Genomic DNA, 15,118 nt, shown 5'->3' with positions numbered 1-15,118 from the left:
GTGATGACTTATGTGTGTTTTTACATGAATGTATTCCCTCCAGCCTGGCAGCCATGCTGACCAGCTTTATAGAAGGCCTTCTCTGCTGCCTGACCTCAAAGTCTGCCAACGTTGTGGTTCCCGTAGAAACCTCCGAACCTGCCGATGGCTACGAGTTTGTGGAGGTGAAACCAGGCCGCGTCCTGCGGGTTCGACATATCATTCCTGACCGGGCGGTAGTGGAGGAACCCACCGGGCAAGGTGGGAGCGTCAGCTGCAAACGAAAGATCACAGTATATCGTAATGGACAGTTATTCATTGAGAACCTGGGCGACAGGGCGAGTGCAGAGCTGAAAAACTGTCCGAATGGAGAGACAGAACCTAACAGCACTGTAGAGGTTGAACTTACAGACTGTGGTAACTCCTCACCGCCCGTCAGCATCCCTGAGGGCAGGTCAGACTCCATCACGGCTGGAAACAATGGAGCAACTCAAACAGGAGCAGGGGGAGAGGCACCTGCTGCTGGACAAACTGACCAGTCCCAGCAACCCAGGAAGCGCAGGCGGAAGCCCAAGCGTACGGTGGTGATCGACTGTGAGAGGAAGATATCATCCTGTAAAGGGACGCACACAGATGTGGCTCTGTTCTTCATCCATGGAGTGGGAGGCTCACTGGACATCTGGGGGAGCCAGTTGGACTTCTTTTCTCGGCTGGGCTACGAGGTGATCGCCCCGGACCTGGCAGGTCACGGAGCCAGCTCAGCACCACAGATAGCCGCAGCGTACACTTTCTATGCCCTGGCTGAGGATATGAGACTAATCTTCAAGAGATATGCACGCAAGAGGAATATTCTCATAGGACATTCTTATGGGTACATTTAAGATCACAGTACATTCTAATTAAAGGACCACAAAACAAATAGCTAGGATTAGCTTGTTTCTGCCGGCCTATCCTGTAACAGCCTTCTGTTCCGCTTCCACAGTGTGTCGTTCTGCACGTTCCTGGCACATGAGTATCCAGAGCAGATCCACAAGATGGTGATGATCAACGGAGGTGGTCCCACAGCTTTGGAGCCCAGCCTCTGCTCCATCTTCAACCTGCCCACCTGTGTGCTTCACTGCCTCTCCCCGCTGCTGGCCTGGAGCTTTCTCAAGTAAGACAGACTGCAACAGAACAGCAACAGAGACAAGATGACAACTTTTACCTGCCAAAAATAGTTGCATTTTTCATTTTTCATTCAAAAATTATGATCCGTCTCTTGGCTGATCAAATAATTTAATGTAAAACTCACTAGATCGTCTAATTGATTGTTTTGTTACAAATACAGAATGGATATAGATAGAATGTAACTTAAAGCTGCCGCAGGTAACTTTCTTGGATTAGCATTAATTTAGAAGTGATGAAAATAAATAATTGGATTTGGTGGACACAAAGGATAAAAGCATGATAAACATGGTAGAAGACAGAGGCATCTTTGTGTTTTTGGCCACACACAGTACCAGATACTGTGTGTGTTTATTTCACCCACAGTTTGATGTCATCAGAATTTTCTTTTTTTTTATTTTAGAAATTTGTAATTCAGGTTAATCTCCTCTGCTCTGTCCCCTGCAGGGCTGGATTTGCTCGGCAGGGTGCCAAGGAGAAGCAGCTGCTGAAAGAGAACAATGCCTTCAACGTGTCGTCCTTTGTGCTGCGCGCCATGATGAGCGGGCAGTACTGGCCCGAGGGGGACGAGGTCTACCATGCTGAGCTCACAGTGCCCATCCTGCTGGTTCATGGCATGCACGACAAGTTTGTTCCTGTTGAAGAAGACCAGCGCATGGCAGAGGTAAAGGGGCTTCTTCAGCCGCCTAAGCTCCGGATCCAAACTGACCCAACTAAAAACACTAATGTCTTAGAATGAGGCAGACGTTTGGTTACAGTGGCCTGAGAGAATCAGATGGTCATAATTAGACACAAAATAGTCAAAAAACAGTAGTCATTTTTGTAGGGATGATAAGAAATTAACATCAAAACGGATCCAAGATATAATTTTATTTCCAGACGGTTTAGGCCCTGAAGAACCGTATAGGATAAGCTCCTCTCTTTCTCTGTTTACTTGTCTGTCTCCTGACAGATTATCTTCTAAGACATTAACAACCACTGCTTTGGTCAACAATTGTCAATAAGGGGCGTCGAGTAGCTCAGTTGGTTGAGCATCTGCCCCATGTGCAGAGGCTAAGGTCCTCGCTGCAGTTGGCCCCGGTTCCCGCATCCGTCAGCTCTTTGCTGGATTTCATTCCCCCTCTCTCTGCCTCCTCATTTGCTGTCTCTCTCTACTGCACTGTCAATAAAGGCATAAAAGGCCCAAAAAAATAATTAAAAAAAACCCCAAAAAACCAATTATCAATAATAAAGTATAAAAGTGCCAGTTTATAAAAGTAAAACAAAATAAAATCTCCCCCCATGGGCTAACACACTTACCACATGCATGCAAAGCATAATGTTCCTTTTTTTGAGTCCAACAAGGGATTTTTGTTGCATGTAATTTCCCATCTCCCTCTCTCTGTGTTTCCTTTCTGTCTCTTGACTGTAGAAAATTAAGTAAAGGAAAAAATGTCCCAAAAAAATGTAGCTACAGGGTTAAAACAATGAAAAACGACCCAGGCTTCAGGGGCTGCTGCGTAAAGTCACAGAAGACAAAAGACTCCAGACTTGTTCCCTTTACTGAACAACTTAACATGCCTTCCTCTAAAATTATAGGGGTTCCTCCCAAACTGACTTGACAAGCTATACTAACTTAGAACTTAATATCCTCCTGCTACATTAGTACCTCAGTGGCATGATAATTAGACAAAAATGTTTTTTTTCACTTTATTATACTATGTAAATGGCGGGGGAAAAAAATCTGAGATGTGGGCAGTGATTCAGAGGTCTGGCACCAAGTGTTTTGTGTATGACTTGTGTATTAATTCAACTTCAGATCCTCCTATTGGCCTTCCTGAAGCTGCTGGAGGACGGCAGTCACATGGTCATGATGGAGTGTCCCGAGGCTGTCAACACACTCCTGCATGAGTTTATCCTCTGGGAGCCAGCCGCCCCTCCACCGCCAAAGAAAGAGTCCAAAGCACGACCAGAGACTGCCAAAGCCCAATCTGACGACACCAAGGCATCGTCTGAGCCCGGAAAGGTCCGACCTGCAACTGCCAGGCAAACCTCATCAAACGGCGGCGCGGAGGAAAAGCCAGACAGCAAGGCCAAAAAATGACTGAAGATTAAAGCTGACTGAGATTAAAGCTGAAACTTCCAGTGGTTCTTACACTAAATCATGGCTGGCTGTGCACTTTGTATCACCTGGGGAACTGAGCTGGTTGGAGCTGTTGAGCCTGATGATGAAAGGCGCCAGTTTATCTGAAATGGTCCAGCTAAAGGTTGGACTTAATGGAAGTGCGACACTACAGGGAGCTCAAATCTGATTCCAGTTATGTCAGCTACAAAGCTGAAGGACAGAGGAAAAGGAGCTCCAATAATGTAATGAGACAAAGATGGTCCATTCGTCAGTGCACGGCTCCCTGTCCCACATACAGCAGGGAACATATGGTTGTGCCTTGAAGTGATGTGTGGTGATGATGTTAGGGTGGGCGGAGCAAGAGACGGGGTTTGGTAATATACAGCCAGGAGGGCGAGGGGGGAAAAAAAAATAGTTGTCAAAGCGGCAAACGTGGTTGAATTTGACGTCTGAGGAGAAAGTCAAGACGCGTCTGCTGCTACACAGACCGGTACATTTTTTTAAAAGGATGACACTTGAATGCCTGGTCTGACATCTGCCATTCCCAAAACTTGGAAAAGCAAATGAAAAAGAAAACCAACTGGTTGGTGTGACACATGCTTTAGGTTGACTGCCTGTTTCGCTGCTCTGTGTAAAGCAACAGCAGAACCTAAACTTTATCAAAACTAGCAGGATGGTTAATAAGCCTCATGTATTCGTCTCCTTGAGGTTCAATATCAAAACTAAGTGACACACTTAGCTGGCTGTGAAATGTTGATGTGTGTGTGTGTGTGTGTGTGTGTGTGTGTCAGGGGATGTTTCTCAGCTAGCTTTTCCATTGCACATAATGATAAATTGCACACCTCACCTTTTTAGGGATGAGTTTTAAAATGACAAAATGAAATTGTCATGTTACAGAAAATAGCATTGAAAACTAATGCAGACATTTATTGATTATTTTATTTTATCTTTAAATTCTTCAACACCTGTTAGAAGTGAGCCAGGAGCATTAGAAGCTTACAAGATGTAAGTAGCCTTACATCCGACTCATTGGAGGGATTTACGTAGCTGCCACTAGTAACAGAGCAAACAGGAACGGGTGTTTTTTTTTGTTTTGTTTTTGTAGGTGATCACGTTGTGACTTCTCAAGCTGAAAAAGTAAAGAATGATCAGGCACTGATGAGGACGGAAGTGAAAGTAAATGTGCTACTTCCTAGAATTCAGGGAAATGTGTGTTCAGTGAAGTGTAGCCCTGCTAAATTTAGCAGTAGTTGAGGCTCAGCAATGAATCATAACTTTATTAAACAGAATGAGCCAAAGATTTTGCACAAATCAAATGTACATAGTGATGTTAAGTGCATAAGAAGAAGGTTTGTATTGCGATGCATCAGGAATGTGCGAAAGCAGGATTTAAAAGTCCACATGAACTGCACCCAAACTGACACTACAAAGTTTACTCAAAAACATTCACTATTTTTTTAATCTAGCCATGTGCTTTAATAATTTTGATAATTAAAATCCCCACTACAACAAGAAGTCACTGACACCTATTAACTTTGCAGTGTTAGAGAGAACTTGTTTTAATGGTTCCTATAGCTCCCACAGAGAATATCATGTATGCAGCAATATACCATAATTATATGATAAACCCGGGACACAGTCCGTCTAAAGATTTGCCCTCATAATAAATTTTTGATTTGTATGTGAATGATGAACTTCACTAAACTGCAATGATCTTTTTTACCTTGAGAAGTAGTAAGTGTAGTAAATATATTAGTCTATGAGTATGAAAACTGTATTTTGTGACATCTACAGTATTGTTGAGTCCAGCGTTTGCACATGAGAGGCCAAGAGTTAGGCTGAGGAGAAGTGTCCCCATGCAGTACATTGACTGCATCCATGTATCATAACGCTCTGTATCTATTTACAGTTTATTATGAACATCTGTGACTGTTTTTTCGACCACTGCAAAAGCGCGTGTATGTCTTTAGATGAGCTGACATGCTCTCAGTACTTCAGTGGTTCAGGTATTTGTAACATTTACAAAACTTCTCTGAGCCTCCAACATAGAAAACTCAGAAGATGTGGATGAAGCACAGATTTCATTGTCTTCTCTCAGTTCATTGTATTTGATGTTTGTTTTTTTTTATACATAAGAATGTACTTTTTATACATTGTACTTTGATTTGTGATGGATATTTAGATTGACAAGAAACTGTAGCAGGGAATTCACTGAGCTCTGACCAGAGAAATGCAACAGGCTGTTCGCTTGTGACTTTACTGAACTGAAGAAAACTGTCCATTTTATATTGTGTGTGTCTTAAATTTTGTAACTGTTTGCCTTTGACAATGATTACATAAAAGAACTGCTGATTTAGAAATGTTCAATTTATCAGAGTAAATTATTATATGTTGTGAATTTTCAATAGTTTTGCTGTGTGTGTGTGTTTTTTTTATTCCTTCTTCTAGTGACTGTACTTAGGGGGTTTGCTGAATGTGAACTCTCTTTTTCAGAAACAGCCTTCTTGACACAGGGAGTAGTAAGTTATTCACTAAGTCCCCCCAGATATTTCTTGGTGAATGCGTCAGACAGGAAACTCTTTGTCCTCTCCTTTATAAACTTTAGGTTACAGTTGTCCCACATGTCATGTCTTCTGATGAGCACAGATGTGAATTGAGAGTAAGATGTTGCTGATGATTAAGACCCAGTTTAGTCATCAAAGTAAAATATAGAACAAAAATTGTTGCTTGACCGATGAGAAGCAAAACTTCAAAATGACAATGGTTAATAACTAAGTACTCTGCATAAATAAGACTTATTGTAAGCTTCTTTTAATGAAACATCAGTATTACATCACAAATAATTGGGCTTAACAACTAAATTATTCAGATAAACCAGGTATATATAATGTATTTAAATGATATAATAGCATCTGTTTATTCAGCAGGAACACTGAACAACTCAATCTCAACATGCACTCATAGTCGGATACAAAACAACAACTTACCTAATGTACTGTATATTTAAAATTTAGTTCTTAGATATCACTTGATATACAGTAAATCCAAGGCCTCAAGTTTGATGACAGCATTTCTAGTAAACTTTGCTCACAGAGATGATTGTTTGCATCCCTACACATGACCTACTAAAATATTTATAACTTAGGTTAAATCATATTTTTGGATATTGACATTAAAATCAAATTGTTTAGCATGTCTCAACAAGAACCACATACTGTCTTAAAGCTTTACAATGTTTATACATTCTTAAAGAAAGTAAAAGAAAGCATTCAACCGAAGCACTTATTCCAAAACCTAAAAGGCACAGCCATGCACCTGCCACCTCTCTCAGACCTCCACGGGGACTGTGGGACCGTTGCTGGTGTCCTCCAGTGGCGTTGTCTCTGTGGGAGCGCCGGACTCTTTCTCAGGCTCCTCTTTTTTGTCTTCCTTCGCTCCATCGGCCACCAGAGAGATGATCTCTGCCTCCCCCTGCTGTTCGTTGCTGGTAGTGCTGGCCAGCTGCTCAGCCTTCTCCTCAGCTGGCTGCTCTGCTGCTTTGGTTTCATTGACAATCTGAACGGAGTCAGCTGCAGAGGCCTGTACTGCTTGCACTTCCCCATTCTGGACAGGGAAGACCCCCTCCAGAGCGTCATACAAGAACTGGTACTGCTCCTGTGAGTGACACAGACAGATTTGAGTGGAGACATGAAGATATGGAGCATCGCTGTAGGTTCTAATCTGAATAAAGCTTTCTTTTCAGACTTTTAAGTTCACATTTTCACACACTTTCCTAAATCAACATAAATAAGAGCACAAGAAAACAGCTTTAAATGATAAATAATAACTAAAAACAAACACCAATCTGATCGTCCTGTTAGTAATATCTGTGTAGCCAAACCCTGATCCTGACCCCTCTGTGACATAGATCTCCAGAAGCTATTGAGCCACACTGGGTGACATCTTTCTTCATTATGAACAAGGACACTGTAATTTATTTTGAGTCAATCACACATAGGCCCTCCTGCTTCTGTAAACTCACTAAAGCATAAAGCCTAAAGCCTAAAATAGTCCAGAAAAGATGTCTGTTTGAGTGTACTGCTTATTTATCTGATTTTAAAAATGAAGGTATATGTAAATAACTTTTTTTAAAAAGAGATTTATATCTTCAGTAGAAACTTATGGGCTTATGTCCGAGAGCCACACACAGGGAAGTCAGAAAGTCCTGGGGGATCATGAACTACTGCATTGTTGGTTTTGGTTCTTTCGTGGGCTTTGTTGACCACGACAGAAATGTAGAAAATCATAAGCCTTTGTCTTTAATTCTTTCAAAACACTTTTTTTTATAGCATTCAAAGTGAGCTTGAGTAAGACTTAAGTGCGGTGCTGCTCACATGAAATGACATTAACAACACATTAAGAAACCTTTATTTCTTGCTAAAAAATAACCACAATAAGCCTTTAGACAGATACGAGGAGTTACATAAAATCTAATTACAACAACCTTTACGGAACATCGTCTGTCCATTCTTACCAGTCAGCTGCTATAATACTTCTCCCTCTGAGCGATGTTGGAACTTAAAGCAGTGAAACAATGTGTGATGACAGATACTGAGCTCGTCTTTCTTACCAGACTGGTGAGCATGCTCTGTCTCTCCTTGCGTAAGATTTTGACCACCTGGAAAACATCCACCAGCTTCTCAGTCTTAGCGCTGTCCAGCAGGTTCCACAGAGCGCAGAAAATCCCTGTACGGGACGAGCCATTGCTGCAGAGAGGGAGCACACAAACACAAAAAGGTTCAATCTCTCTAACTACACATTTTCCAGGTCATAGTGAGCTGCAGAACCACTGAGGATACAGTAGTGCAGGGACTGTATTTATCAAACTGCTAAAAGTGACTTTTCTTTCCTGTTCCAATCAGGTTTTCTTTTGTTTCCATATTGTTATTATTACCATCAATACTAAAATAAATATATCATATTGCCGTTATTAATTGCTTCACACACATAAAATAAGCTTAGCATATGCTTATTATTTATTGGTCATAGTGAGCAAATACAGGTTTTACTCCTAAACCTCTTCAGAGTATTCTCACTCTAATCCTTTAAGAGATTATTCTTAATGCCACCCAGAGGGGAGTCAAATGCATGTCTTCCTTGTAATAAGGTGACACTACAAACTACTGAGTGCTACTCCGATTAAACATATTTTCAGTGAGAAATTGACCCTTAATTCATAAGGTAAATCATTGTTAATTGATTGATGATACCTGACAGTATTTCTTTCTATAAACTTTCATTTCAGAAAGCTATGCCTTCGTATAGCTTGAAATGTCATCAAATGACCCATGATGTTTATCAAGGTCAGGTAGGTGAGGAGTTTTCTTTCTTCCAAACAAGAACACCGGCCCAACATTGAGCTTTGAAAGCTCTGAAAGACGAATCATTGTTATGAAAAAACTGGATATGTTTCTGTTCTACACATGCTGTCGCTGTAAGACTCCCAGAGGACATTTTACTGTGACGCTGTCTTACTTGCAGTGGACCACGGTGATCTGTGATTTGCTGCTCGTCTTGATTTCCTTCACCATGTCTGTGAGTTCCTGAGGTTTCTCCGGCAGCTCTCTATTCGCCCACTTCAGGAACTGGAACTGTTTCACCGAGCGACTGTCTTTCCTCTGTTGACAGAAGCGGCGTTTAGGTTAAAGCAGCTTGTGATGTTGAAATGACCAGACACGCCACAGGCTGAGGCTGACAACATATGGAAACAGAGTAGGTAGCTCTTATGTTACCTTGACGTGACGGATTAGCATGTCGCGGCTAGTGAAAGTTGGGGTGGTGTCTGTGCTCACAACCTCTACTTCAAAGTCCCCAAATGTCTTCTTGTCTTTACCCCAGTACACACAGTCAGACTCCTGTGAACACAGGAAAAAACAGCTGTAAGGCACATACAGTACAGCGTTATACTATATCATTATATGTGCATGGTACATGGTACTGAAGGTACCTGATCTCCCTCATTGCAGTCTGAGAGCATGACAATAGTGGTTACTTTCTTCTGGTAAACCATCAACCAGAAGTCAGCCATGGAGTCTGGCAGTGGAGTCTGAGCTGCGATGAAGGCACGTGGGCCCCAGTAGCCCTGTGGGGGTCAAGAACACACATCCAGCCATTGTTTTGGGTAGTCCAGACAAATAAGATGTGAGGAATTTAATTACACCTGTTTTACGACTCAACTTACAGTATAAAAGATGGGAATTTATTTCGAGTTAATGAAATAATACCTGCCACAGGAACACGGTTTTAATCCAATTTAAGTGTCAGCAAAATAACATACGTGAATGTAGGAGGCATTGATGTATTTTGTGGATTCTTCGTCCTCTTCATCTGATGACTCTTCCTCATCTTCCTCATCGGGGTCACTATCATGACTGCGTCCTTCGTCCAGCTTCAGCAACACTCGGTTGTAGTCATCTGAGGGCGGGAGGTTTGATTTGGTTTCGACAAAAGTGACATTGAACATTTACTCTGGTATATGAATGCATGTATATAAACATACTGCACATACACCAATATACATTGGCTGCTGGTTCTGTAGTGTAAAATGTCATTTGTCCCTGCGTTGGGCTGATACTTACATGGGATGACAGATGAAGAGCGATTCTTCTTCTTGTTTTCCTCTGTGATCCCTGTGTTGGATGTCCTCCAGTTTTTATAAGATGGGAGTCGCTGAATTGTGATTAAAAAATAAGATTTTTTATTATTAAGTAATTTATAGTAATATATAAAGGATATAAAGGATAAAGGATTGGATAAAGGATTGGATTTTGTCCTTTATGAAGTAATGGGAGGTGAGAAGGAAAATGGAAAAGTGTAGGATATTTTATTTTAAAAGGATCTGCTACAATTTCATACACATTGATTGACACAGTGATTCGCTTTGGTTACATCAAACAGTCAACTTTATTTAAAATGCCTCCTTCAGCCTCCAAAATGAATTTATTTTTAGATATAGAAATAATTCATAAATAATAAGATAAATAAGAAAGTGATATACATCAAACTCATCCTCCATCAGCGTGGGTTCACTGCCTTGGTTTTCCTGTTTGAGTGTGCTCAGTGTGCTGTGGAGCTCAGACAGAGCGATCTCAGTCTCTCCAAACTGGTTGTGCTCCACCAGAGCCTGATGAATCAGGATGTACTGGGCCTACGTGAGGACAAATGTACTTAATAAACAAAGTATATATAATTTGGGGATAAAATAAGAACACAAAAGACAAACTGCGCAAGCTGCACAATCCATATTTTAGATTTCTCCAAGGTTACAAATCTCTTTCTAACTCATTTACAGCTTGTTATCTCTGCATCCTCCTTTGTGAATGGCTTAGATTCAATGCAGGAAACAGTACATGCTCTATTATCCTCTTCAGTGTTTAGTGCACATGTCAGTTAATGATTAAATTTCTTTATTCTGTCTTTAATTAATGAATTAATAATTTAATTTTAACTGGAATCAAATAAATAATTTTATAAAGGCCTTTACAATTTACTTTTTGTTACTATGCTTGAGTGTCTACCTGTCACATTCAAACTGAATTCATTTTTTTCCCTGCTTGACCTTTTATATATTTATACTGTACGTTCTGTAAGTCTTTATTAAAATGCTCTTTGCTTTGCCACACACTCTTGCTCTGTTTGTATTGTATTTTATGTTGTAGTTACCAGCAGAACACAATCTTGCAAATGCAGTGTACAATTACAATTTCAGCTCTATATACAGTATTCACTGTATGCTTGTTTGTCTACCTCTTGTTCATTTTTATTCCTATTTGTTCACCTACTAGTTGTAAAGAATAACTGTATATCATCCTTGTGTAATATGTTTGTACTTCTTTGTTTACCTGTATTTTCATGTTATTTTGATTTTTGCTAAGCACATTTAAAACTACAAAGGGTTGGGTCTAATTCCCTGCATGTATCAACATACTTGGCCTATAAATGTAACTCTGATTCTAATAAGACACACATTCAAACAGATGCACACACAAACACAAACACACATGCAGAGTTTCAAAAATTAGATCTAAATCAATATTTTACCTCTACTTGAACCATGAGACATCTCTGTCTGCGGAGTCTGACTACGTAACCGTAGATGTCCACTCTGCCCTCTGCCTCCAGACCCTCCATCATGGCATCGATGCCAATGTAGGTGCCTGTCCTACCCACTCCAGCACTACACATGAGAGAATGACTTTGTGTTAATACATTTGGTCTGGTAGCCAAAAGGGGCAAGTTCAGAGACACAAACAGAAGGGTCTTAGACTATCTGATGGGAATTAACTTAAAAACTTCATAGACATCTGAAACTTGTGACAACAGCCACTGCTTTAATCTTTCAGAATGTATTTTATAAGCTTGTCATATGTTTTTTAAAATCTTATTATGAAAAGCATATATTAGATATCTATTAGGTAAATGTAGCTGAGTTTAAAGTAAATGAAAGTAAAGTAGAAGTACATCAAAATGATTTGTAATTGCAGTACTTAAGTAAATGTGTGTAGTTACTTTCTACCACTGCATGTTGCTCATGTTGATATTTTGAAGTGAACATTAGCCGACCCTAGAATGGGACCTTGTGTATACCTGCAGTGGACGACGATGGGGCCACTGAAGAAATTCTTGAAAGCATTGACACGCCGCCTCAGTTTCAGGAGGAGGTGCGACTCCCCTGGGACGCCGTGGTCTGGCCAGCTCATGAACTGGATGTGGGTCACCTCCCTCTCTGTGCTCTTCTCCCTCTTCTGCAGACACGGCCACACACACAGAGATGGTTATATAAACATGCACAAAGACTTATATAAAAACATACACATCTATTGATATTTAATCAAGTATATTTATTGAGATAAAGCTGGCTAGAAATGTTGGCCTTAACTACACAGACACATGCACACACACACACACACACACACACACACACACACACCAAACTTGTGCATGTGTTCTGCAGTAAAAACGCACATTTACACCATTTAATCTATTCGATTTTTAATAGAGACTCACATTAATTAGGCTGAGACGGCGGATGGTGTAATCCGGGCAGTGGTCCTCTGAGTTCAGCTTCACTATAAACTCCTCAAAGATCTCTGTCTCTCGGTCTGGAGACGGCCAGTACTGCGCACACTTGACCTGTGACACAACATGTGGAAACGAGAGACAGTGAGTGAAAACCCAGATTTGCAAATCACTAACAAATGAATCTTGCCGGTCGAGCACTTTAACCCAAAAGTCAAATATGCAGACAATGCATATTTGACACGGACAGCAAATAGTGACACATTATAACCAACGTCAACAAAAAGTTAAAAAAAACTGCTGTAATTACCCTGTTTCCCTCTTCACAACGTGTTACCATGACGATGATAGACGACTGCTGCTCCCAGACCATCCTCCAGAAGTCACCCACAGTCTCGTCCTTCGGCCCTACAACACACACAGAATATACAGTATATACACACAGCCATGCACACTTTGTATCGACAGGAATGCAGGGGTACTGACAGAGTGTATAAAAGAATATGAGAACACGACTTTACCTTGAGCTGCAATGTACTTTTTGGCTTCCTTGTACCCCTGCAGTAAGAAAACAACAAGGTGTGTATTGTCAGAAAGAGGTCATGAATGTTGTGTCTATTAAGCCCCAAGAGTTGCCTTTAACATGACTGCTTTTGCTTTTAATGAGATATTTCATATTTGTTTCATGATCTAAAGCTCAATTTTATCCTTATTCTTAAACACAGCAGCAGCAGCGTTAATAGGAAAAGTAGTAGTGTGATCTTGGTGTTTTCCATACATCAATGAAGCTGGCGTTGATGTAGTCACATCCTGCCTCGCCATTTCCTGTGGTCAGCTGGACACGGTTATAATCATCTGGTTCAAGACAGAGGAGAAGTCATATTAGATGTGGGTGATATTGTTAAAACCTTCTTCACAGTGTGTATAATTTTGTGCAATTTGATGAATTTTCTGGAATTTCAACGATGAAGCTGTTATGGATATAAAATGTGAAATTTCATACCTAAATTTCAGGTTATATCTCAATGTGATGTGAAAAATCCTATGAGTCCAGTATTGCCACAAAACAATCAAAAGGCAGATTTTCAGCATTTCTCACAGTGATTTGAAACCAATGCAGAGATATTAAAAGCAAAATAGCTACCACATTAGATACAGCATGGAAAATCCATGATGGCTGACAAATTTACACTGCCATAGTTACATTGTATTATACTAACTGATGGTGATTTTAAAAAAACAGTGAGTGGATAAAAGTACACACATCTGCTTAGTTCCTTTATCTCATTTATCTGAAAAGCTTCATGTGTTGTTGGACACACTCCCACTCACATGGCAAGATGTCCACGTAGCGGTTCTTGGGGGTGTTGCAGGGCTTTTTGGCCTCTTTCACCGTGAACCTCGAGAAAATTCTGGGGATGCTCTGAAAGCAGAAATGAATGATATCAATTCCCAGTGAGAAAAAAAACAACACAGAGCAATTGTTTGTGTTCCAGTCCCACTCCTTCTACTCTGAAACCAGCCAAGGCCCCTCACAAGCACATCCAGCCTCCTGTGTTCAAGTCCAGCCTTGGACCTTTATTACACGTCATGTCCCTCTCTGCCAACTCATTGTAAAACATCCAATGAAGAAAAACATACCAAAAATAAGCATTCCCAAAAAAGGAACACAGATACCTGAAACTCAGCCAGGAAAAGTCTTCCCTCATCAGCGAGCTTCCTCTTGTAGGCCTCCAGCAGAACCTCAGCTGTGATCGGCTCGACGGGCATCAGGTTCTCCTCATCATCTACAGCAGCCAATGAAAAACACTTCAGACACAAACCAGAAACTCTGCAAAGCCTTGTTTTCTATTATCAATATTATTATCCATTACCCTAGTTATTGTAAATATTTAAATATTTAATAAATGAGGTATATCTCTTGAAAGGTGCTTCTGCATTATCTAACAAGGAATATATCTCTGATCTGATTACTAGAAAAATCATGAATTGAAAATGGTAGCTGACTTCTAAAATCATCTGCTTCAAGATAACAACAGGAAGAAAAAAAAGACAGGAAATCGAAAGTCTGCTACTAAAATCTACTCACTTGCTGTTGAAATAAGCATCATGTTTTCACTCAGGTCACTGCAAAGAAACCATTTAAATTATATGTAACATAGAGTGGAGTAACGTTGCTTGACAGTAATGATGTGTCTGTCTAAAATGCATTTCAACAATAATATTCCTGTAGTGTAAATGAGACGACATTGCCTTTTCAGTAGCACAAAACCTGCAGGTTTATTTGTATAAAACAAAGCAATCACAGAAACCAAGTGATGCAGGAGATTAGCTGCATGTAGAATGATTCTTACTGGGACTTTCTGCGCCTCAAAATGTAGATTTTGTAGACGACCAAGAGCAGAGCCAGAGACGTGAGGATGATGAGAAACACGAGGAAACCAATGACAGCTTTGTCATTATCTGTAAAATGATAATAAAAGAATATCAAAGAGGTGGCATTTACATTAGGGACACAATGTACAGAAATGGATGCGTGAACAATACGTCAGAACAAAATGAGTCAAATGATTTAACCAAACAACATGAGATAATTTGTGGCGTTAATTAAAACAGTACATACAGAAAGTAGAAACTTCCTTTGTCTTGGGCTCGCTCTCCAGTTCTGTGTTGAAAGCAATGACCTGGAAAGACAGAGGATCCCTTTATCAGGTTCTACACAATCTGAAGGAATATGAAGAGTAAAGTGATCATATTCTAATGAAACTAAAAAATAGGATCATACAAACCTTCACTATGTAGGTCGTAGAGTAA

At 40.4% G+C, this 15,118-nt stretch overlaps 2 protein-coding genes across 2 annotated transcripts in view; one reads left to right on the top strand and one right to left on the bottom strand.

Annotated features, from left to right (window-relative positions):
* Positions 1-5,354, top strand: abhd8b (abhydrolase domain containing 8b). The gene is made up of 4 exons (XM_023406010.2): positions 1-850; positions 962-1,132; positions 1,591-1,807; positions 2,942-5,354. The coding sequence occupies exons 1-4, from the start codon at positions 54-56 to the stop codon at positions 3,224-3,226; spliced, it is 1,470 nt and encodes a 489-aa protein (XP_023261778.1). The 5' UTR covers positions 1-53; the 3' UTR covers positions 3,227-5,354.
* A 688-nt stretch (positions 5,355-6,042) lies between these two features.
* The window catches only part of ptprc (protein tyrosine phosphatase receptor type C), a 14,513-nt gene continuing 5,437 nt past the window's right edge, over positions 6,043-15,118 (bottom strand). Inside the window, exons 12-30 of the mRNA XM_087173931.1 lie at positions 14,928-14,988; positions 14,659-14,767; positions 14,394-14,431; positions 13,982-14,091; positions 13,637-13,727; positions 13,083-13,159; positions 12,826-12,862; positions 12,615-12,712; positions 12,293-12,418; positions 11,873-12,030; positions 11,327-11,462; positions 10,284-10,433; positions 9,865-9,955; positions 9,564-9,700; positions 9,234-9,368; positions 9,019-9,141; positions 8,762-8,904; positions 7,857-7,992; positions 6,043-6,901 (exon numbers count right to left, since the gene is read on the bottom strand). Coding sequence (XP_087030057.1) covers positions 6,575-6,901; positions 7,857-7,992; positions 8,762-8,904; positions 9,019-9,141; positions 9,234-9,368; positions 9,564-9,700; positions 9,865-9,955; positions 10,284-10,433; positions 11,327-11,462; positions 11,873-12,030; positions 12,293-12,418; positions 12,615-12,712; positions 12,826-12,862; positions 13,083-13,159; positions 13,637-13,727; positions 13,982-14,091; positions 14,394-14,431; positions 14,659-14,767; positions 14,928-14,988 — 2,283 coding nt within the window. The 3' untranslated portion in view covers positions 6,043-6,574. The remainder of the gene's footprint in view (positions 6,902-7,856; positions 7,993-8,761; positions 8,905-9,018; positions 9,142-9,233; positions 9,369-9,563; positions 9,701-9,864; positions 9,956-10,283; positions 10,434-11,326; positions 11,463-11,872; positions 12,031-12,292; positions 12,419-12,614; positions 12,713-12,825; positions 12,863-13,082; positions 13,160-13,636; positions 13,728-13,981; positions 14,092-14,393; positions 14,432-14,658; positions 14,768-14,927; positions 14,989-15,118) is intronic.

The sequence above is a fragment of the Seriola lalandi genome, unplaced genomic scaffold, assembly GCF_002814215.2.
Source record: "Seriola lalandi dorsalis isolate HSWRI2012SDOR001 ecotype SW California unplaced genomic scaffold, Sedor1 jcf7180002054293, whole genome shotgun sequence".
Taxonomy (NCBI): Eukaryota; Metazoa; Chordata; class Actinopteri; order Carangiformes; family Carangidae; genus Seriola; species Seriola lalandi.
This window is presented reverse-complemented; position numbering and strand designations above follow the sequence as displayed.

Excerpts from the sequence above, each read along its gene's own strand:
- abhd8b (XM_023406010.2), top strand. The coding sequence starts at position 54 with ATGCTGACCAGCTTTATAGAAGGCCTTCTCTGCTGCCTGACCTCAAAG. Across the intron at positions 851-961 it reads CTCATAGGACATTCTTATGG|TGTGTCGTTCTGCACGTTCC; the intron begins GTACATTTAAGA and ends CCGCTTCCACAG. Across the intron at positions 1,133-1,590 it reads CTGGCCTGGAGCTTTCTCAA|GGCTGGATTTGCTCGGCAGG; the intron begins GTAAGACAGACT and ends TGTCCCCTGCAG.